We start from the raw sequence: 25,020 nt of genomic DNA, 5'->3' as shown, positions 1-25,020 counted from the left end.
TATCTGATTACTGAGAATATACACACAAGTAAAAGGAAACAACTTATTTATTTCTGTCTACACCTACGAGACAGGCCAGTGTTCCAAAGGGTTTCTTAAATTCCCTTAATTTCCAATTGATAATTTCACTAGAAGAGTACACTAAATAACTACTTTTCAAAACTAACCAAAAAAAAGGTGCACCTTCTATATATATAATTTATAGCCTGATGATCAGCTAAATTTCAGGAAGAAGAGAAATCCATAACATGGATTGTACATGTACATGTAATGTAATGTACATGTTTTATGACCAGGTTGATCCATAATCATAGCTATTTTTTATGTCAATGAACATTTGATTTAGGTCCCTTCCAAGTCTATATAGAGTAAAATAAAGAAGCAACCTTGAAAATATATACTGTTACATCCATTTAATAAAAAAAACAAAAAACTCACAACTAAATATCAAGAGAATTGATGGGTTAGATTTTCTTACTTTTTCACCATTTCTATGCAAAAATTCTATAGAAGAATGACCAAAAGAATTGGTCTTAATATTACTTACATAACATCTTACTAGCAACTGAAACACCTACACAAATGTAGTAACCAGTAGTGACAGACTCTTTCATTGAACAGTAGCCAATTATTTCAATTATTCCTTTTAACAGATGGAGAAAATGCAGGTTTGTGGCCCATGAGTTAAATCACTTTTAAAATAATACAAGCTTGCACAAAAATTCTGCATTCTACAAATATTAGAATAACATTTAATATCAATAAAGGCAAACTTTATTCCTTTTTACACTTTTAGTGCAAATCACCTATATGAGCATTTTCTAAATACTTAGAAAATGTCTTTTATATGATATTTCACAAATAATGGCTAAATGTGGAGGTCTTGAACATATTTTCATTAATGTCACTATAGATTCTCATCACATGCAATAATGAATGAATGAGTGGTAGGAAAGACAAAAATTTTCTGTAAAGTATATTAACTGGAAAAAATATTTGGATAATTATTGAAATCCAAATTCATGTTTAATGATCACTTAAATAATGGGATCAATTCAGTTAGCTACATCTGCAGTAGTCAAGTTACAAGATTAAAAGTGAAAGGCAAAACTGAAACATGAAATAAAAGAATTCATATAAAAATACACAATAAGGTCAAGTACCTCTTCACAGCATGAGAGAATGATTAGACATTTTCATACCTGAAACACATTTGCTTTGTTCTTTAATAAACTGATTTCCATCTGCTCATGCCCTTGGAAATTTTTCAGCAGTACAACCTGCTGTGCTCAAGCCCCACATAACTTTGTATTTCCCTGCTCATAATTAACTAATTATTCTCTAATCAATAGTGTAGATCTTGATTTTACAATGTAAATCAGATAAATGAGATAATGGCTTGGGGTCAGTCTCATTTTATTCACAAAGCCCAGCATGAACATCCAGTTTCATTATATCTTATGTACCTGAACAGCAGTGAATCTTACAGCAGGCCTGCAGAAAGTCTTAAGACTGTGTACTGGGAGAAAGAGGTCTATATGTTTATTTAAAAAAAAAAAAAAGTATTTGCAAAGCATGTCTATCTCAGAAATATTTTTAATCGCAATCCTTAGTATTATGTAAATTGATAAAGTGTTGACTGGGTAGGAAAAAAATTTCTGCCTTCATATGCCATGCAACTCTAAAGCTGAGTCTCTTAAACAAGTTTTAATTGTCAAAATGATTTCAGAAAATTTAAAGAAAAATTAGTAATGTTAGTATTCCATTCTGCTAGAGAGTCCTTCTGAATTCCTTGAATAGATTTTGGTGAAATATTAATAAAATATTCCCATACTGAGAATCAAGTAAAACAGTGGTAAGTTTTGTCAAATAAAAAACATTAAGAGTTTAAAAAGAGTGATCTAGTAAGTAATAGGATGTAAAAACAGGGAAATAGGATAATGAGTGTGAATATTCTTATTATTTATTGGTCAGTGATCTATTTTTAACATTATAATTGTAAAATCAGATAAACACTCAAGAAACACGAATAACAATGATATATAAATGGTAAATAAATTTCATTTACAAACAAAATGGATAAAGGTTAAGGCTAAATTTGTTTTCATGTTAAACATAATCCTAATTTCAAATCTTTTCCTAACAAAGGAATTAGTGAATTATGGACAAAGGCTATGTTCCTTGATTAATTTCTGTACCTAAAATGGTGCTGTGTCCAAAATAGGTATAAAATAAACACCTGTTTAACTAAACTTATGTATAATAAAGAAGTTATACTCTATGTGCTATAAACTACTATAATCTCTTTTACCTAGAAAAAGTAGTTTTGAAAATTTAAGGGCCCTTTTAACAAGATTAAAGCCACATTCAATCAATCAATGTCAACCACAATACCATGATTCTTTTAAAAATATTATACACAAATGGTTCTCAAAGGAGACCCACTTAATCAGAAACTGCAGGGAGAAGTAAGAGGGAGTAAAATGAGGAGGAAAATGAGGAGGGGAGTAGGTGAGCGACCTGCTTTTAAACAAATCCTTGATTCTGATGTACTATAAAGTTTGAGAACCACTACTATATACTGCCATGTCATTCTTCTTGTAGTTCAGAGTTATTTATTTTACTTCTTGATATTTCAGTGTTTTTTTTCTTTCCCTATCATGCGACAAATAATCATCATTTACCTGTCGGACTGCTTTCTCTTATACATGTATGTAAAATATGAACTATTTAGTGTATATTCTCTTGATATACACATTAATATCTCCTTTGAATAACAACTGGACGAATTACAGAAAAGGGTTAATTTTGTACCATGGAAATATGAGAGTGTCTAGAAGATTATTAGGAGAAAATGTTTCATTCTACTCTCTTCAAAAGTTCTACTCCAAATACACATTTGCAGGACCAATGATCTTATGAGTATTATGTGGTTTATATTCATGATGTGTGACAAAGATTCTTAGGGCTAGCACCAAATATGGAACCACATATCCACCACCGAAGAGTAAGATGGAGAATGATGATAATATGGTATTCTAAATAGAACCAGGTGGAAAGGACTTTGATTAATAGTGTCACCAAAACCACAAGGTTTAATGATTTTTCAAAAAAATCTAAAATAAAATGACCACTAGTAATATCTTACCATATATCAAAGGAGAGTCAGGTCCAAATGCACTAGCATATTCTTTTTTAAGGAAATGGCAATCTGACATTTTTCTTAAAATCAGCTGGAGTTCAGTAATAGTAATAACTACCAACTTTTTCTTAAGCTTATGCAGTGATAAATAATGAGTTCTTTTTCTAAAAAAAAAAAAAGCCTACTGGTTTTGCTACAGGTTATTAATATTTTTCCTCCAATGTTAGGTCTTTCAATAAGTTAATAATCTCAGTTTATACATATTTTATATACATACTGCTTTTATTAAATATCCAATAATATGGTTCCTTAGTATAACTAAAGATTACTAGCATACAGCAACTTTATATTTACACTTGCTTTTAATTATCTATAACATTTCCTACTCTATTCCTAATGTTTGAACTATTTTCAATGCCACTATACCTGAAAAGATGTCCCAAACCACATTTATAAATCAGGAAATTCCAAGAGACATGTTGACAATTTACATGTATATATGTATTTCAATTTCAGCAAACAGTCTCTTCTAAATCAGTTCAAGATGAAGTGATGAAATATTCAACATATTTCTGTCGTTGATTTAAGACTTGTTCATTAAAGCTTGAAGACCAAATTTTAATTCTGTAAACCTTTGGAAAGATACAAATGTTGATGAAGATCTTTCAGTTGGCAGGTTGTATAGTCAAAAGCTTTGTATCTCTCTCCTTATTTTGTAACCTCATACTTAAGGTTGAGAAAAATAAAATTATACTGAACAGAGAAAGTTTGTATTGAATCAATAAAGAGTGAATATATTTGGTTATTACTAAAAAATATCTAGAGATCAACACAGGTATATTCTTATTTACAAGCTTAAAATCTGAAGTTGCAAAAACTGCATGCTACTAATATTAGTGCTTTCACACTAGAACTAATGAATCAAAACTAGAATGGCATACGCTTTCGCAAGTCTTTCACTTTTGCTGAATATTATAAATAGAAGTAACATTTAATATAGTCTACAGTTGTTTCCCAATGCAGTATTTCATATATGAATATATGTATTAAGTTGGATGAAACAGAATAGCAGACTAATGGAATGCATTATGTTTCTTGTTTGTTACTATTGTTCAACAACAAGTAGCACATTGCATGTAAGTCCCACAGGCTTCAGTAACTCTTAAGTAAGTCCAAATACTGTATATCATTTGCCAAAGAAGCAAGAGGGGAAGACATTACTTAATAGGACAATTCTGACAAGACATTATCTAGTATTTTTCAACAATGCACATATCAAATGTTTCTGATTAGTGCAAAAAAAAAAAAAAAGAAAAAAAATCCACACAGGCAAATTAACTGCCTTGTCAGTCCAAGTAACAAACCAATCAATTACATTCTATCCAAACCTGACAAGCAAAGGCAACTTTTTGCAGTGATAAGCTTATGGGAAAGACAAGATAGCTGTTCTCCTTTACTTTATATACTCTATTGAGAGTGTTATCCACATTTTTAAAATCACACTTATAAAAGAGGTTTCCAGGATTGCCTCCGAGGATGAGCTGTGGCAGAGTTGGGTCTCATGAAGGGTATCTACACAGTAAAGTGATAAGAAAAGAACATTAACATTTAAAGATCACAGCAGCTCTGCACTATGTCTTATGAAACACACTAACAATACCATAGTAGATTCAAATAACATATGATCTGGTCCAAAGAGACAGATGCCCTAAACCTAAATGCCATGATCTTGTAAAGGTTCTTACTAGTTGAAATGGAACTATTTCATCATCTGAAACACTGAGTTGCCTCTTGTATTATTATTACTTTTAGTTGTCACAATAAATCTATCTTAGTAAAAGAAAAAAGAAAATATAAAAATGATGAGGGGTTTGTATTTATATAAGTAAACATGTAATTTGATTAATAGATGCTTTAAATAATAGCAGTTTGCTATTTTTTCATCAAATATGGCAAGTTAACAATGCTTGAGAAAGCATGCAATATACTGAAAACAAGCACACCTAATCAGTACATTACAGGAGTGGTTCTACTCAAGTACAGAGTCTCAGGGAAGAAATATTCAGATGATTCTTATTCCCTGGGCCTATACTGCCTTCCTGTTTTTAAAGACTATATTGGAAACGTTTGCTTACAATTATGAAAAGTATATCCCTAGCTAGCTATTTTAGTAGATTTGTGCAACAAAAGTGACAGAGAATACACCTCACTGTAAAGACCTGGTCATTGATTATAAAACACTAATTTTGGCCAAATTTTCAAGTCATTCACTTGCATTTATTTTTCAAAACTTTCTTTAGTTTTTCTTGTATTTATTTCCCTACCGACGCATTTTCAGAGGAGAAATTTTAGATGCCTGGTGATGAGAAGTAACTTTCTTTTTGATTGTGGAAAACAAAATTTTATCATTTCCTTCAGATATTTACATCTGTGCAGATAAGATTAAATTACCAACTAGTCACACATCATAGAAAAAGTTCATTTCAATATTTAAGTATTAGAGAGATGTGTTTAATGCTTCTAAGTTCTACTGAGAAAAAGAAAGTGAAAAGTGGCACAATCACAGATAAATAAAGCACTACTATGCCATCGACGAGCTACCATGCCAAATTGAATAAACTCCAAAGAAAGGAAAAACAAAATTGTACAAGAAAAAAAGAATATAACGTGAAACATAGTTTTCAGAGAAATGTACTTATCAACATATGAGAAGTAAACAGAAAGAACAGAATTCCCTCGTTGAGTAACAAGGAAATAGATAGGAAGAGCTGAATTCCCTTGCTAAATAGTCACATGTGCTAACTTTTCTCAGTGCTTCAGGCTCCAAGTGATGAAATGTAAGCACATTCTTTTTTTTTTTTTTTTTTTTTTTTTTTTTTTGCGGTACGCGGGCCTCTCACTGTTGCGGCCTCTCCCGCCGCGGAGCACAGGCTCCGGACGCGCAGGCCCAGCAGCCATGGCTCACGGGCCCAGCCGCTCCGCGGCATGTGGGATCCTCCCGGACCGGGGCACGAACCCGCGTCCCCTACATCGGCAGGCGGACTCTCAACCACTGCGCCACCAGGGAAGCCCTGTAAGCACATTCTAAATCTGATATTCTGAGAAGTGCTTTGCCTGCAGGTTAAGCACTACTAGATAAGCAAAATGAAAGAGGAAGCAACCACATCATTTACCACAGAAGTACATTTAAGTTTTAATTATATGCACAAACGATAGAGAGTAGCAGACAACCCAAAGATTCATTTGTAGTTAACACTGATAGGAATTTAAATATATATTGGGTTGGCCAAAAAATTAGTTTGGTTTTAAGTAAAAATAAAACACATTTTTCATTTTCACCAAGAATTTTATTGAACGATTCACTAACTGAATGAACTTTTTGGCCAACCCAATAGATACATTAGATGTCACAGAAATCTGCTTTAAATTCTAATTAAATCTAAATTTAACTTTGAAAAAAACTGAAAAGCTCTAACTAGTATTCTTCCATCCTAAAATTTCACTTAATATTCAGAGTAAGCAACATGACTTGTCTTGGCTGCTACCTTCTTAGGACAAAAGACTACTGTGTGGTCTTTTATATCAGAGTTCAAGTCTTGGCTTTGTATTTATTCCATATGCTTCTAATAAGCTTACTTACAAATTAATGTAGAAAAAAAGGGAATTAACTATTTTCAAAGGGCTTCCCTGATGCAAGCACCAATGGTCTGTTATCCTGTATAGTTGGATGCCTACCAAGAAGAAGCACCTACTTTTGCCCAATGAAGTCAAATGTGCTAAAGGAGCATAGTTTGGTGAGCGGTACACCTAATGATTAGAACATAAGCAACACAGTCAAGACTGCTTAGACTCAAAACTCTAACTCTACCACTTCCTAGTTGTATGGTCTTAAACAAGTAATACTTCTCAATTTCCTCACCCATAAGATAGGGATAAAATCAATATCTGTGTAATGGAGTTTCCTTGAGGATTACATGAGATCAACTATACAAAGCATTAGCACATTGGCCCTTAATAAGCACTCTATAAATCTCAGCAACTAATATGAACAACAGTAAATTTATCAAACACTAGTAGTATTTAATGGAAGGAAAAAACTGTATTCTAATATATAACAATTTATATACAGAATTTCAATATATAATTGGAATAATTTCTATTTCATGATGCTTAGTGCCTCTGTACCTCAGTTACCTAATCTCCAAAATGGAGATGGCCATACCTCAGAGGACTGTTGTTAAAAACTGAATGAGATAATACACTTAGAAAGCAGAGAATAGAGCCTGGGATATAGTAAGCATCTAACACTAGCATTATTTTAATTTCCAGTTCATACAGACTTTTAACATGTCTATGGGGTTCAATTAAAATGTTAAAAAGATGAGATTCTTATACATTATTACCTAGATATCAAAATCCATCATCAACTCCAAAATTTATATCCAATCTTATCTACAAATTCTAATTCCATTAATATGTCTATTTTATATGTCTGAAACTCTAAAAAACCAACACAGATCAAAACCTTGTTATAGGAGGAACAGATGAAACAGGATGTTTCAAAATAAAAAAGAAAGAAAAACCAGAAAACAATATAGTTGGTTTCTAATACTAGAAGCTGGATTATGCTTGTTTTATATGATTCCAAGGATTGAAATTATTAAGAAGAGATATGTTAGCTCACTTGGAGAAAGAAATTGCCAGTGGTCAGAGCTGCCTCAAGAGGGAATGGGTTACTTATACACTTCTATCCCTGGCAGTAGCTTTTCCCCTGTGGCTTTAGTAGTGATACTGAGCAGATGATTCAAGTGTCAAAGAATAGTGAGATCCTTTTCAGAACTGTATAGTATTAATACTTGTTTTGAAATTGCTTTGAGTTACAAAAGTTACAAAATCTGGGGAAAAATTGAGGTTGATGCCTTCATTTTATAGATGAGAAAATGACTATCATGGTAACTTAATTCAAGGTCATTCATCTAGCCAGTAGCAGAACTATGGGTGGAGTCCCAGTCTTTCTTAACAATAGATAATCCCTTTTGTGTAAGTTAACAAGTTAACAATATTACCACATTGCAATAGAAAATGAGTTTGAGATTACAAAAATAAATTTTACTGAAAAATAAATGAGTGAAACGAGAAATATTTCATTGCTATATATGCTAGAAATTATGATGTTTACTACTCTAAAACTGCATACTCCAGAAATACCACACTTCACTATGTAATTAATGGTTACCATGTTCAGGCTTCTGTTTTCTTTAAATACAATTTACTTGTCTATAACGCATTTACTTTAAAGAGAAAAAGAAAATTTAAAAATTCAAACACTGATAATGTAACATAAAAATATTTATAAATCACACTAAGTTACTTAAAGGTTTAGTGTTTTAATATAGATATGAAAATCAAAGAATGTCATACATTGAATATTAAATGTGTGAAGCAGGTTAGCTATTCCACATGTCTAACAAATCATCAAATCAACTTAATTATAAAGGAAAAAAATATACTGAATAAACATTTTCTTTTCAATCCAAATTTTATCAGAATACCACCTTAATAAGAAAGATTCAGTGGCAGCTTGTCTACTTTCATTATCCAAATATAAATATTTTGAATATTAAACATCTCTTTTCCAATTTTTACTAATAGAAAAGCATTCTTAAAATGTAACTTCTAAGTTGTTTCCTTCACAAGACCCAGTTTATTTTCTAATTTCCTCTTTAGAATCTAATCTCTTCATGATGTACAATACAGCATCAATTTAGTTCTAAAGACATTAACTAAAATCATTGATCACTGCTTTTTATAAAGCCAGGTCTAGGGCATAACGGGAACACTCTTAGTGTTAGGGATGGCCAAGTAACTCCTAAGAACAGTGGTATAAAGCATTTAATTTTAAATTTTAGACTCTTTTACCCTGAATGGTTCAGTAAATGTTCAAGACAGCCTTGGAATAATTGTATTTGGAGAATAAAGAACAGCTGGGCTCAACAGAAAATGAAGAAGCAGGAGAATGCATGGCCTGCTCTGAAAGTTAGGGAGGATTCTGGTAGAATTTCTTCAATGACTGGAGTTTGGGTTTAGGCCATTTAATCAGGCAAGAGAAGAACCCAGAAGGTTGGAGGAATTAAGATACATTAGAGCTACAGAAAGCAGTTATACCCTAGCAATAAAAAATGTGGACAGCCAAGGCAAAGAGAGTGGGATCCAAGGAGGCCTAATCAGAAGTGAGAAACATAGAAAGAAGGCAAGAGGAAACACTGAAGCAGCTAAGGTGTACAGAATAACATCACAGAGAACAGTGTAGACACTGCACTGAGAAAGGTCTTAAGGAAGCCGAAAAAATGGGAAAAAAAGAAATGGAGATCAAGAAATGTCACGATGGAAAATGGTTCCCCAATTACTCTGATATTTTTAGTTTTCAAATAATGCACAGCAGTTATATTTTTTAAACTTTTTGAACAAAATTATTAAAATTATATGAATAAAAGTAAATATACTAAGATGCTATAAGATCATAGTAATTCAAACTTTTTTTACATTTTTGATTTTTTGTAAGTATATTTTTATAACGAACAAAATTTTTTAAATATACATGAAAATTTCACTTACCTGTCTTTAAATTTTAATTAATAGACTTTATCTTTTAGAAGTTTTAGATTTACAGAAAAATTGAGCACATACACTCCCCCCCTTCCCCCCACCACATCTCCCTTTAAATTTAAATGTTAAAGTCTTCACATCATGGTGCCTTTGATAGATCAGGGGTAGAGAAAAATGAAGGCAAAGAATGCCAGAAAGACAGAAATAGAGGAAGAGACAAATATGCCAAGATCTGGGAGTGTTCACACTTTACTGATTCTTATTCAGTGTGATGATATTGAAAAAGTTGCTGAGTTAGATGCAATGAGGATAAACAATGAACTTGAGAATGTGAAAGAAAGGGAGACTTTCAGATGAGGATTAAGCTAGCCTTAACTCTGCCTCTGCCAAACTCTACTCCACAGATTTAGAACCTACTGATTCAGAATCTCCAAGAATAATTTTATGATTGTTGTTGTTTGTAATTCTTCCTATGGGTAACTTGCATCTCTAGCCAAGCTGAGAACCACTATCTTAAAGCTTCAGCTAAAGGGCTTCTGGGACAAAGCAGTGGTTATCAGAGTATGGTCCCCGAATCATCAGAATGAGCAACAGCTGAGAATTTATTACAAATATAAATTCTTGGGCACCACCCCAGAGCGTCCAAAGCAGAAATTCTGTGGTTTAATAAGCCTTTCTGGTGATTTCAATGTACCCTAAAGATTAAGAGCCTTAAAGTAGACTAAATTCAGCTGGTGTGAAGAAATCACAAAGGAAGAGGCATTAGAAGCAAAAGCTAAAAAAAATAAAGGGAGGTAGGAGACAAATTACAAATATTCCAGTTGACGTTCAACTAAGCAGAGACAAATATTATTTGTACACATAAATACTGTGGTCACCAAAACAAAGCTTAAAAAAAAAACCCCACAGAATATTAAACAATCTCATCTTGAGGATCTCCTATGAGATAATTCAATTTCTCTGGACTCAGCCTGTGGTCCAACTAAACCAAGGACATCTACCCAATTCTTTCAGTTCCTCTGTTCTTATGGAAAATGATTCCTTACCAGACCTTCAGAGACACAGAGACACAGTCATTTACTTAAAGGTAGGAAAATTAGGATTGGATACTTGAGTTGTACAGAACAGATCTGTAACAGTTACTAGATCTATTTCCAGGGTTTGGATTCCTCTCTGTATTTATAATCACATAACTTTAAGTGCATTCTGAAAATTTCTAATTCAACAACTCCTAAAAAGAAACCTCACAATTCCCTATGGTGTCATTCACCTATTGTATTTCTCTCCAAAAAATAAATATAGCCACTAATCTTTCTGTTATTGGTATCACCAGTCTTTCAAATTGGTTATCTTAAAGTCGGATAGTTTGGTTTAACACTCCCCTTTCTTCCTTGCCTCCTCATTTTCGTTAATTATCTGCTGTAACGTCTACTGTGAACTTACGTCTCTTGAATCTACTGAATCCTTTCCATTTATTTTTCCATCAGTCTAAGTTCTAGGCCCCCAAATTGGTCTATCTCCAGCTGCCCATTCCTTCATCACACAGGCCACCACAATATCAATCTCCTAAAGGACTATTCTCCCTATTATCTCTTACCTTCAATAAATCCCCATTAGGACTCTTAAAATCTTTAGACTGAATCCAGGCCCCAATCTACCTTTAACCTACATTACAAATGACTCAAAGGATCCCACGCTATTTCTTTATTCATATTCATTCTCTTGAAGGATTTGGTATCTCCCATCTCAATCTTCTGAAACCTGCTCATACATACTTCAAGATGCAACTCAAATTTCTCCTTGGTTTACATAAGATTTCTCCCTCATCCTTTTAGGAATATTCCCATCATCCCCTAAATTCTGATGTCTCTTATATACCTTCCATATAACAGTTTGATGTATGAATAAATGCATTTTAATATCCTTAATAAATATTAAATAGTTTAGAAAATAAATTTTATGAGAATAAACATAGGAATATTATTTTTTTAAAAATAGGGAGAAAATAGATTCTATACTTTCTTTACAAATGAAAGCGTCAAAAGCACAGTCAAATAAATTTTTGGTCAGAGAGCTCAAGGCTCTCACTACATGCAACTCAACTTTCCTTTTAAAAAGATCTACATTTACAGGTCATGTCACAACAAGGTTCTTGATATAATCAGGCAATTTTTCAATTCTTTAATAATTGACACCAATGAGTAAACTGACAAAAGAAATGGGTCTGGAAGATTCCAATCACTTAAAAAGAAAGTCATTGACTGATATAATTTCACTTGGATGTGACTGAACCCCACTTATTTAGTCTTTCCTAGGCCTATCTTCCTTGTGCAGCTGTCTGTGTCCATCTGATTTACTGAGCGCTACAGCGAGTGCCTAACAATTTCACTCAAAGCAGAAGTCCTCCTCCACTTGCTATTATTTGGAGAGAACATACTTAAAGAGTTACTTTTATGTAGTTCAATGTATCAGAACTGGCTAAATCACACTTAGGGCCCTTCATGTATTATCTTTGTACCAAAAAATGATATATACACACACACAATACATGAACAATATTATACTAAAGTCAAATCATACAGTTGTTTAATAGTATAGTCATGAGGTAATTTTTCTCAAACTTGCCTAAGTATTTTAAGAATATAGACATACATTAAGTACCTCATTAAAAAATGTTTCCAGAGTTCTGAATTTCAACTTTTAAAGAAACTATGAAGTATTCAGATAAGGTTCAGAGGAAAACTATAAAGAATTGTGTAACTGATAGAGTATCTATGAAAGAAAGGCTGTAGAATCTGGGTTATTCACTTCTTAATTTTCTTCCAAATTTCTTTCTTTACTTTCATTCACCAAAGAATTAAAGTAAGGGTGTAATAAAACAAACTTTGGTTAAATGACAACATACCCTTGCCTAGCATAGAATTAAATATCATAATAACCAATTTGGGTAAATGAGAAAAGGTATTGTTTTGGCAAGGGAACAAAGATCACAAGAACCTTTTCTCTTTCTTTTAAATATGCAGGGTTTTGAGATGAAAAAAAAAATTCTATTTAACAGTAAATGAATCTTTTGAAAATTCTGGCAATTTTCAGAAGATTCTGGTAATTATTTCACTTACTGTGTTCTAGTTTCTAACTCTAGTTCTATTAACTAATAAAGTCAGTATAAATCAAAATTGTAGTTGATAAAGATAAAAAAACAAGATGAAAACAATCTAATTCCAAATCTAATTTCTTTTTTTTTTTTTTTAGTTCCCCAACCATGGATTGAACTCTGGCCACGGCAATGAAAGCACCGAGTCCTAACCACTGGACTGCCAGGAAATTCCCCCAAATCTAATTCGTATCTTCGAGTACTACACGTTAAGAAGTGAAGTATAAAGGGAGCAATGTTATGTATATTTTATGTATATATATGTGTGTTTATATATATTTATATATAAAAGAAGAGTTATTCTTATTTACCAGTATAAAAAGAGGCTTAATGAGACTGAAAAGTTTGCCCACAGATAACATGTCTCTCTGATACCAATAAACCACACATCGTTACCAAAAATTATTTTCAGGGATTTAAGACAGCCAAACAACATCAGAACAAGAAGTAGGAAATTTATAAAGTGAGCAATTTTATATATGGGATATACTACTACTACTATAATGGGTGCAGAATTTAAAAAGATGTGAAGATTGAAGGTCAAGCAATGTATGAAGAATTAAGGTTTTTGTACCATTTCCACTCAAGTGACCAGACTAAATGTCACAGAATAAAAGTAGCTACTGTCACAAAAGGGAAATGTGGAAACCCAATGACATACAGTGACATGACACTGCAAAAGTTATTTCCAGTATTTAAACAATGAAAAGACTTGTGCAGTTAATCCAGAAGGAGCTATATTCTCTAAAACTAAAATGACAACTAAAATGATGAACAGTCCAGATACTAGACTAAAAGTGTTAAAAAGTATAAACATTTCATTAAAACTAATAATACTGTTAATAGGGCATGTAAGGACACAATTGTGCACTATAATAGTCTCTTTAAAGAGTAGGATTATTGTAAGGACTTAATAACACAGAACCTGTAGAAACAGTATGATAATGAATGCTGAAGTCAAGAGGTCTGGGTCCTAAACCTAATTCACACTAACCAAGTGATCTTTTACAAACTATCCATCCAGAGAATTACGGAAAGATTATAGTATGCCAAATTTTATCCCAGCACTTGAGATATAAGTATAACTCTTCATTAAATTCACAGTCTGATGGAGGGGTCAAGTGAATAAAAGTGTAAGACTCTGAATAGGAGAGATTCAATACAGAGTGGTAAGTATTATTAGCATAGAGGCCTATATAAACTGCCAATGAAGCATATCAGGTAGACAGACTATCTTGCTTGATGAGTAGGAGAGAGCAGGTTAAGGAAAGGATTAACAAAACAAAACAAAAAAGATTAACAGAGGATTAAAGCAAGTGTTAAAAGGTAAGTAGGAATTTATCAGGGAGAGAATATGTGGGGTAAAATTTGATGCAGAAGGGAAGTACAGAGGAATTTTTAAAAAGAGTATGTCAGAAAATCCACATAGTTTGGTAGGTTGGAGTTAAGAGTACTTGTTGGATAAAAGTGACAGGGAACACCTCTTCTACTGTACTATTATGAAAAGAGGAGAGGGAAGGGTGGTGGAAGAGAGACGCCTATGGATATCAATAAGGTTATATGTAAGTTACAGGTTCCATGACAGAAAGTTTAGGCATTTCTGTCTGATGGCTTCTGTTTTCTATGTGAAGCAGGAGACGAGGTCATTTGTTAAATATGAAGAAGGAAGAGAAAAGGTGATGAAATAAGGAGCATGAGAAGAATGGAAATAGGTGCTGTCAGGAATGAAAGTTCAAGTTTCACCTCAAAAAACAAAGCAAACAATTAAAAAAAAAAAAAAGGTAAAGAACCACAGTGTCTTTTATCGCTGTGGAATTACCCCAGAAGCCAAATTAGAAATTCTCAACCTGTTAATAATTTTCTTTCGGATTAAAATGGAAAGGAGATCCAGACCATTAAAATTATAAAACAAAGTACAGTCTTATTTCCTCTACTCTGACTAAAATTAGATTATGACCTAGTCAGATCTAACTTAACTGACTCTGCATTGCCCAAGCAGTTAAAATTAGCAAAAATTAATGGTAAACATACATATTTTCAGATTAAAGATAATTCAGATTTCAATGAAGCAGGTACTATCCTTAGAAACACAAGAGGAATGTTAAGGGTAATAAAACTCATTTAAGACTTTAAATATATTTTAACTCATAGAACAATACAGCCATGAAGAAAAAAATGAACTGAATTACTACACAAACTATAATAAAACAAAGTATGACAAAAACTACTATCCCGATCTATTGGGTGGGCCAAAAGTTTCATTTGTTTTTTTCCATAAGATGGCTCTAGTAGCACTTAGTTGTTTTTAATTTCATTCGAAACAATTTTGTTAGAGTGTATGTGACCACTGTCATATCAGCGTGCATTTTAAAAAAAGACATCAAAATTGGTGAATTTTTGTGTAGCCATTTTAACGTTGAAGATGGAAGAAAAAAACCCCAACATTTTCAGCATATTATGCTTTATTATTTCAAGAAAGGTAAAAATGCAACTGAAACACAAAACAAGATTTGTGCATTGTAGGGAGAAGGTGCTGTGACTGATTGAATGTGTCAAAAGTAGTTTGTGAAGTTTCGTGCTGGAGATTTCTCGCTGGACGATGCTCCATGGTCGGGTAGATCAGTTGAAGTTGACAGTGATCAAATTGAGACATTAACTGAGAACAATCAACGTTATACCATGCAGGAGATAGCCGACATACTCAAAATTTCCAAATCAAACACTGAAAATCATCTGTACCAGCTTGGTTATGTTCATCACTTTGATGTTTGGGCTGCACATAAGTTAAGCGAAAAAAACCTTGACCGTATTTCCACATGTGATTCTCTACTTAAATGTAATGAAAATGTTCCATTTTTAAAACAAATTGTGATGGGCAATGAAAAGTGGATACTGTACGATAATGTGGAATGGAAGAGATCATGGCGCAAGCGAAATGAACCACCACCAACCACACCGAAGGCCGGTCTTCATCCAAAGAAGGTGATGTTGTGTATATATGATGGGAGTGGAAGGGAGTCCTCTATTATGAGCTCCTTCTAGAAAACCAAAGGATTAATTCCAACAAGTACCACTCCCAATTAGACCAACTGAAAGTAGCACTTGACGAAAAGCGTCCAGATTTAGTCAACAGAAAACGCATAATCTTCCAGCAGGATAACGCAAGACCACATGCTTCTTTGATGACCAGGCAAAAACTGCTACAGCTTGGCTGGGAAGTTCTGATTCATCCACCGTATTCACCAGACATTGCATCTTCAGATTTCAATTTATTTAGGTCTGTACAAAATTATCTTAATGGAAAAAATTTTGATTCCCTGGAAGACTGTAAAAGGCACCTGGAACAGTTCTTTGCTCAAAAAGATAAAAAGTTTTGGGAAGATGGAATTATGAAGTTGCCTGAAAAACGGCAGAAGGTAGTGGAACAAAAGGGTGAATATGCTGGTCAATAAAGTTCCTGGCGAAAATGAAAAATGTGTCTTTTATTTTTACTTAAAAAACCGAGGGCACTTTTTGGCCAACCCAATAAATAAGGCTTTGACATTTTGTACATAAAAATAACGTAACTAAGCCAAGTTATCACTAATATCTGATGACTGTTACTCTAAAATATTAAATATGAATGACTTTAATTAAAATCTGTAGATTCTCTATTCTCTACAGTTATGTAAAGGGCATACCATGTCATAAGCATGGAGCCTGGGACTGGGAATATTAAAATTAACTTAATTATTAAGATATGGTACTTATACACTAAGAATCATGGGTGGAACAAGAAATATAGACTAAATATAAATGACTGAGAAGCCCTCATTCCAGAGAAAAACACAATCATTTTAGATAAGAGCAAGTTAAAGTTAAAGCAAGATGGCATGAAACTAACAGGAAAGTTTTAGGAAGGAGAACTAGGTTATCTGGAGCTGTGAATAACTGAAATGAAGATAAAAAGACTGAGGTCAGGTTTGGAGGGCCTTAGAAGCCATGTTTTAAACTCTGGATTTACCTTGTAAGAAATGAGAAGCTTCTGGACAAATTTAAGTACAACATGAACAAATTCTTTATACGACTAGATGGAGACTGGTGACATTCAAACTAGTAAAGGTGCTGGTTAGTATAATAGACTATGAGGGAGTTAATGAAGGCATATAACTTCTATTTCTATTCATTTAATCCTCACAGCAATTCTATGAGATAGGAGTGATTACTATTCCCAGTTTATAAATGAGGAAACTAAGGCACAGAAAGAATATAACTAACTCAAAGTCAAAACTAATAACTACTGGCTGAGGATTTGAACCCGAATAATTTGGTTCCCAAATACAACTATGTGAACCACAGTTTTGCCACTGATAAGAACTAGAGTAAAACACTGAAACTATGAACACCAAAAGTTTTAAGAAGGAACGTTGGTCACCAATGTTAAATGCTGAAATGAGACCAAATACGAAGAGTACATAGTAAATTAAAAGGCCATTGAATTTAGCAATTCAGAGTTTGCCAGTGACTTCTTCAATGAAAACAATAATTTTTGCCTCTGTAATCAACCACCAAACATATATTCCACTTCCTCAAGGTCCAATCACCAAACATGTATTCAACTTCCTCAAGGTCTGAAACACCATACAAAAGGTTACAACATCGACAAGTAGCTTCAACATGCTTGAAAATTTGCATTCTCAACACATAAAATTAACAAAATACAGTCTCTGTAAAACAAATTATGTTTTTAAATCAACAGAATTTGACATATACTAGTAAAGCAAAATAACAGTTTTATATTATGCTAAAGCAAAAATGTAAAATCAATTATATTAAAATGACATAATAACTCAGATCTTTAAAAATATTTCAAGCAAAACTGCACAAAGATCATCTAAAGGGCAAAGACAAATAATATGCACTGCCTGCTTAAATAACGTATGAGATATTAGTTGGTTGTCATAATAACACATCATATTAGTTTTTTTAGACATAAATATCACAACATACAAAAATTAAAATTTCAATTTTGCAAAAAGTACCATCAGCAAGCAAAGTACACACACAAACACACACACAAAATACCTGAAAGAAAAGATCTGCAACTTATACAAAGATATGTGATAAACTCATTTTTAAAAGAGAGAAAACATCTCCATAAATAAAGAGGCACAGGATGTAGAAAGACAACACATGGATGAGAAAATCCAGATGGCTAATCAATATATGAATAAACACTCAACCTCACAGGCAGTCACAAAATAAAATCAAAGTGTCAATTTCTACCCACCAGATTGTCAAACACTTATGCAATAACATCCTCACACAATCATGTCTATTGGGAAAAGAAATAACAGTATCCATTAAAATGTAAAATATGCATATACTTTGGTCTAGCAAACTCAGTTTGGGATAGAAATCAAACAGAAAAAAACCCATGAATTTCTACTTATAGGGAAGTACTACAATTAATTATGGCACATCCACATTATTTTGTAGCTATTTAAAAGACTGGCTTAGTTCTATATTTACTGAAAAAGTCCATTATGTGTTCTCAAGTTAAAGAAAACAAAAAACAAATTTCATAGTAAAGCCCACAAAAGCTATAGAAGGGAGAGAGGGAGGAGGCCAGCCAATGGGCCCTGAATTTTTTGTTTACACATAGAAGAAAGAAGTATGGATGATTATACACTAAACTATGTCTGTTACCCCAAACGAACAGGGTTTTGAGTAAGTAGGGTGAAAATAACATTCCTCTATACACTTATTATTTAAGTGATTACAAACAACATATATTGCTTTGGTACTTAAAAAACAACCTGATAAATTAATAAATGCGTTCTAAATCCAGTATGACAGTATCTCCGAAATAAAAGGTTATCTGTATATGCAAAACATTTGTTTTACTAATGGTTTTTATTTTTTCCAGAATATATGTGTACTGTATGTGTGTATATATTTTCTTCCTGAACATGTTTAAGTTTTGTAATTATTTTTAACTACATTTTTAGCAAATAGTAATAGCTATGGAAATAGCATCTTATAAAGTATCTTTTTATATCTTACTTATGTAATGTTACAACCCCAAAAAACAACCATAAATTGTGCTATTTTAGGTCAAATAATTCTGCACAGATCTCTGCTTGAAACTACCTACTGCCATAAAAGGACTTCCCATCTTCCTGAGTATGCTTACAAAGTCTCTTTTCTCTTCTGGAATGTCTTGCTCCATTCTTCCCTACTTACTTAAACCTACCCATTATTTTACAAGTTCATTGGTTTTATTGCTTACCACTGTTTTTTTTTTGTTTGTTTTTTTCCCAATTATCTTTCCGGGTAATCCTATACTGAGTTCCCATTATGTGAGAATTTTCAGAAAACACATTATTTCTATGTAACAAATTTCTGTGGCTTTCTGGTCCTGATGATGGAGAGAGCGGGTGGGTGGTGGGACGGGGTCGGGGGGAGAGGAAGGGAAGGAGGAGAAAGGAAGAAGGAAGAGGGAAGGAGGGTGAGAGGAAGGGGAACAAAGGAAAAAAGGAAGAAAGAGAAAGAGGAAAGGAAAGAAAAATAAAGGTATTTGTTCAGTAAGGTATACTTTAATTATATCACTAACAAGCCCCTAAGTCACTTTTAGTTGAAAACATATCCACACTGCATATTGTTCTGATTAGTTCTTCTGATCCAGGTAACAGTTTGAAGATAAAGAATTGTTGAACTCAATGTAAACCCTTCCATTTTGTGACATTTGGAAGAAAGAGCAGCAGAATTAAAGCACGTCAGGAAACTAAATATAATGGACACTTAACAGAGTTCATAAAGAGCAACAGTCTCCTGTTTAAATAGTCAGCTGGGAAAAAGGGCATACTGAGTGAGAAATTCCAAGTCAAATTTCCATTTCTTTAGTTGAAATTGCACCTTTTATGAATATTCTTATAATCCTGGGGGGTGGGGGGGACCAAAGTAGTATTTAGTCAAACACTATCTGATGTATCTTTTTTTCAAAAGTGAGATTTTAAGAAATATGTATTTGCAAAATAAATTCCCAAGTTTTTGTTTTTGTTTTTTAAATAACTGTGTGGCAGGGCCCATATCCAGGTACTCCATATTAACATTAAAACTGAAAGTCCAGTGCTGCAAGTCTTACAAAATATATTTTGGCAAGTTTCTTTCCCTTTCTCAGCGTGTTTTCATAGGTGCAAAAAAGCTTTGTACTACTTTTATGTGGGACAACTTTATGACTTCATTCCCAATAGAAATGTGTCCTCTCAAAGTTAATAGGCATTGATGTTTTAGACCAGTGATATTCGTACTTTGTTTCTCTGTAAAATCAGCTCTAGTAATATACATCTAAAGTGACAATAAAAAGTAGGACACTTTCTGGGTTACATGCAATATGTGCAGTCTATGTAATTACTGAACAAAGCTTTCCTATTTATTGACATGTCATTTCTGATCAAGAGTTACTAGGAAGGAAAAAAGAAGAGGGGAGAACAATGGAGAAAAAAATTAACTTTAAAGAACAAACAACATTGTTTTAAAGATATAATAAAACTAAACGACTTGTCTATCACAGTTAACATAAAATGTTAAGGGGTAAAAGCCATGTTCCTAAAACAAATTTAACTTATTTATTTTGAAAACAGATTCCTGTAATAGAATTCAGTGCTTGGTCACTCTTCCTCTACATTCCTATCCTAAACTTTGGTTTCTTTTTAATGAAAAAACAAGTCAGCAAAACAAAATGCCACCATTAAATCATTCTGCAACATTTTGTGTCAAAAATGTAATGGGAAATGCACACATCAAGGGAAAGGTTACTGTTCTGCCAGAACATCTTTTCACTTGGTTCATAGCTCATCCTTCTACATAACCGTGCAGGCACTACTGATGGTTTTCTCTCTCAGTTTAATGTGGCATTTGAAGGATTATGGCATTTTCAGGAAACCACAGTGCAGTGACTTTAGTGGTTATCTGACTGAAAGTGATACTGTGACTTAGAATAACTGTGCTGTTTATGTGCAATGATAAAAGTCAGCTACCAAGTCATTTCACAATGTCAACCTAATTCTTGATTGTGTATTTTCTTACAGGAGGTCAGTCTAGAAAGTGAGGCCAGAATTGGAGAAAACTCATTTTAAATGGGAGCCTGCTGTATACAGGTATACTATATTTAACTTTAAATCCTATTAACTGCATTGTAATAGGAAGAGCTAATTCAGAAATTGATAATATTAATTCCTTCCAGTTTAGGATAAATGTAATTGCTTCTTGAAACTGTTTCACAAAAAGGATTAAAATGAAGAATTAAAAGAAAAATTAAGAATTAAAATGAAAAGGAACCATACATCATACATGTAAACCTATTAGGAGCTATAAAGCTACAGTAAATATGAGATATGCTATAAATATCCAAATAGCATGTTATTATTATCTACAAATGTTTTAGTCTATTTAAAAGCTCAATCTATAATATTTTGTTTTACAGAGTTAACAAAAAACTTTTCAGATTGAAAGAAAACATTTTCTACTATAAACCATTCCTCACAAACCTATATCTCAATTAGTAAAAAATGAAAAGTGGTTGCCTTATAATTAACTCATATGTTTCTGGTAGGCTATGACCTATAAAGTATATAACTGAATTAAAATTAGAAAAAATATTATGAGTTAATACAATAAAAAATAGCACTGTTGGTGGGAGGTTTATGCTGTAAATTATTCAGAATCCCAGAATTTCTTTCTCTTTTTCTTCATTCCTATGGTATAATAAAATCATAAAATGTGAAAATTAAAAAGGATTTTCAAATCAATCTAACACACTGCTCATTTTATGAGACAACTGGTTCCCAGAAAAGTTATCTGCATCCTCATGGTTGACACAGTCTTCAACCTCCCAATTTTAGCCCTATACCTTCCCCACCATTTTTCCTGGTTACCTAATTAAGTTGTCAAGTGAGGTTCATTTTTTGAGCCTGTTAAGATAAATACTAAATGCACTACCACAAAAAAAAGAGAGAGAGAGAAACTGTCCTTAATAAGCAAGAAAATTATATTCTTCGTTTTCCTAATTAACAACCTCTCCATATAGGTCAACAACATTAAGTAGAAAAGTAGAGTTATACTAACGACACATACCACATATAAAGAATAAGTGAAATGAGGGAAAAAATGAAGCTTGAAATCTTCTCATTTTTATCTTGAATCATGAAATAGAGATAGAAATATGAAAGCATTGTTCAAATACAACGTTATAATACAGACACACACACACACACACACACACACACACACACACGCACGTTTTAAAACCTGAACAAGATCACCCTAAGGTTATATAATTCTGAGGTTATGTATTTCTTGAGATTTAAGTCTCTGTTTCACGTATGCTGAAGAAGGAATCAAGTTGATGCAAAACTTCTCAACTAAGGAACAAACTGACATTTATTTTATGAAGATTCTGAAATAACAATGTTCTTATTTGCTAAGCTCACTAAATTTCAAAGGACTGCAATTCTTTGTCTATTGTCTTGTATTGCTCTACTCATTTAAATGACCTCTCTTCTCAAAACAAAACAAAACCCTCAGATCATAGGTAATCAAGAGGCTATCTGTGAGGTATATCTATTCTCCAAATTTGATCTACCAAATGTAATTACACTGTGCTGTCATCTTTCCCCACCCCCGCACAACTGGTGGTTAATGCAAATACTCACCTCTCTAAAATTTCACATCATTGTGCCTGTATACTCAGATTTCTTCATCTATAATTAGAGCGATGTGCGTTGTTCTTCAAGATAGAGGGACTACAAAAGCATTCAGTAAATAGATGATCACAATTAAAATGACTTGTGACCAAAAAGGTAAAAATATAGATGGCATAACAGATCTTCACAAACAGCAACTTCAGTTAATATATATGGTATTATGTATGTATCATATGTGTGAATTAAGTATGTACACATATGCCATTTTAATGTGTGTATATATAACATAAATACAATGTAAATATATTACATTCATTCATATACATGAGTATATGAATGAATATAGGACAGAGTATATTTTGTTAAAAGCAAATGTCCCAGGGACTTCCCTGGAAGTCCGGTGGTAAAGAATCTGCCTTCCAATGCAGGGTACTTGGGTTCAATCCCTGGTCAGGGAACTAAGATCCCACATGCCACAGGGCAACTAAGCCCGTGTGCCACAACTACTGAGCTGGCATGCCTCAAACTACAGAGCCCACGCACTCTGTAGCCCATGCACCACAACTAGAGAGAAGCCCATCCATGCACCACAACTAGCAAGAAGCCTGCGTGCCACAACGAAGAGCCCACGCTGCAGTGAAAGATCCTGCATGCCTCAACTAAGACCCAACATAGCCGAAAACAAAATAAAGAAAAAAAAAAAAAACAAAACACAAATGTCCCAGAGATAAACATCTACAAAGGTCGGATTTATTATGAGTGCTATGATCCTCATTTAATATAAATACGAAAAAAGGATAATTTAATAACATCTAAAGTTAAAAAGGAAAAGTAGTTATTTAAATAAGTCCTTTTAATATCAAAGAAAATCAAGTAGCATAGTTAGAAGAATAAAGATTATAGCACTGCAATCTCAATGAACATCAAATAGTCTTGAAAACCATAATATAAACAGAACATCAGATATGATCTTGAAAGAGATGTCATCATTTAGCCTGAAACAAATACATTTAACAAAGGCAAGTTTTATTCTACCAGGGAGCTGAAATGTAAATTTATGTTGAGACTGTATAGGTTAAGAGCATAGGCTCTGGAGCCAGACTACCTGAATCTGAGTAACAGTTTCTCTACTTTCTTTTGGGAAGTTATTTAAGCTCTCTATGCCTTAGTTTCTCCGACAATTCAAAGGAGATAATACTACACTGCTCACCTAACAGGGAAGCTGTTAAGGATTAAATGATTCAAAATGTATACATGAGGTACCTGACCCATAGTAAGCATTATATAAATGGTTTATTACAGTTGTCATTTGCATATATAAGGCATTTACAATTCTCTAACACTTGTGCCAAGCCACTTACTTGTATTTATCTCAATTAATCCTCCAACAATCTATGGGTTAGGTACTACTGATTATGGTTATTTTACAGATAAAGAAACTAAGCCACAGGGAACATAAAGACAGAGTTCACAAATAACAGAAACAGGTTTCATACCCAGCAGAGTGTCTATAAATCCCCACTTAATCATTCATTACATAAAACTCTCTCCCAAAATGTAGAAAGACTTTAAAATTTAATAACATTTAGGCTCGTCACATAAATTTAGCAGGCTTGTTTTAAAAACATCCAATGTAAAATATCAAGCTGAAGAAGGAATAAAATGGAGTAATTTGTTCACATTTCAAGACTCACTTTAACTAGAAATATCTCTTTAATTAGAAATTCCTTTGTTAAACAAAAAAACATATTCAATGACAGCTGTTCAAGATGGTATGGCAGGCTTTATTTAGGACCATCATGATAGATTTAAGAACAACTGCAATGGGATTTTATATTGGGGGAGAAAGATTGGGCTCAACTCTGAATACAGTACGGGCAAGTGGGAATTTATAGCCAAAGAACACGGTGGGGATCAGTGGATAGAAAATTAGTAAGCGGAAACATCAGGGCTAAGGGGGTTCTGGCTAAACTGACCTAAAAGGATTTTTGCTTAAGACAGGCCAAGGTGATCAGAATGGTAGAGGATGAGGAACCTGATCAGATATCTAGGGTGATCAGATATCAAGGGTGGGGGGTTCTGGTTAAAGTAACTTAGCAGGGTTCTTGCTAACACTGGACTTTATAAGGAAATATACAGATGAGCTGAGGAGAAAGTTCAGTAACCTGACTAAAGTTTCCTCTAGAAAAGAATCTTTGTTGCCTTCAGTGCATTAAAATTTTTTTGAAAAAAAACCCCCAAAAACCAGAAACACGTATAAGCGTAATATTAAGATTAAAAAAAAAAAAAAGGATCAGGAAAGGAATAGGCTATGAGGAACCAGAGACAAGAGAACATTTGCCATGGTTGTCTGGGGCTGGGGTGGAAGCTAGGATTTACAGTGTAGAGGCACAGCACTCTTTGAGGTGATGGAATTGCTCTAAAATAGGATT

At 33.1% G+C, this 25,020-nt stretch overlaps 1 protein-coding gene across 5 annotated transcripts in view; it reads right to left on the bottom strand.

Annotated features, from left to right (window-relative positions):
- The window catches only part of PHF14 (PHD finger protein 14), a 208,379-nt gene that overhangs the window by 82,938 nt on the left and 100,421 nt on the right, over window positions 1–25,020 (bottom strand). The window contains exon 17 of one of the 5 annotated variants that reach the window (XM_032643192.1): window positions 16,273–16,359. The exons of the other annotated variants lie outside the window; for them this stretch is intronic. Within the exon in view, the coding sequence (XP_032499083.1) occupies window positions 16,290–16,359 (70 nt within the window). The 3' untranslated portion in view covers window positions 16,273–16,289. Of the gene's footprint in view, window positions 1–16,272; window positions 16,360–25,020 lie in introns of those variants that run through there. 5 annotated transcript variants of the gene reach the window in all.

The sequence above is a fragment of the Phocoena sinus genome, chromosome 9 (genome assembly GCF_008692025.1).
Source record: "Phocoena sinus isolate mPhoSin1 chromosome 9, mPhoSin1.pri, whole genome shotgun sequence".
Classification (NCBI taxonomy): domain Eukaryota; kingdom Metazoa; phylum Chordata; class Mammalia; order Artiodactyla; family Phocoenidae; genus Phocoena; species Phocoena sinus.
This window is presented reverse-complemented; position numbering and strand designations above follow the sequence as displayed.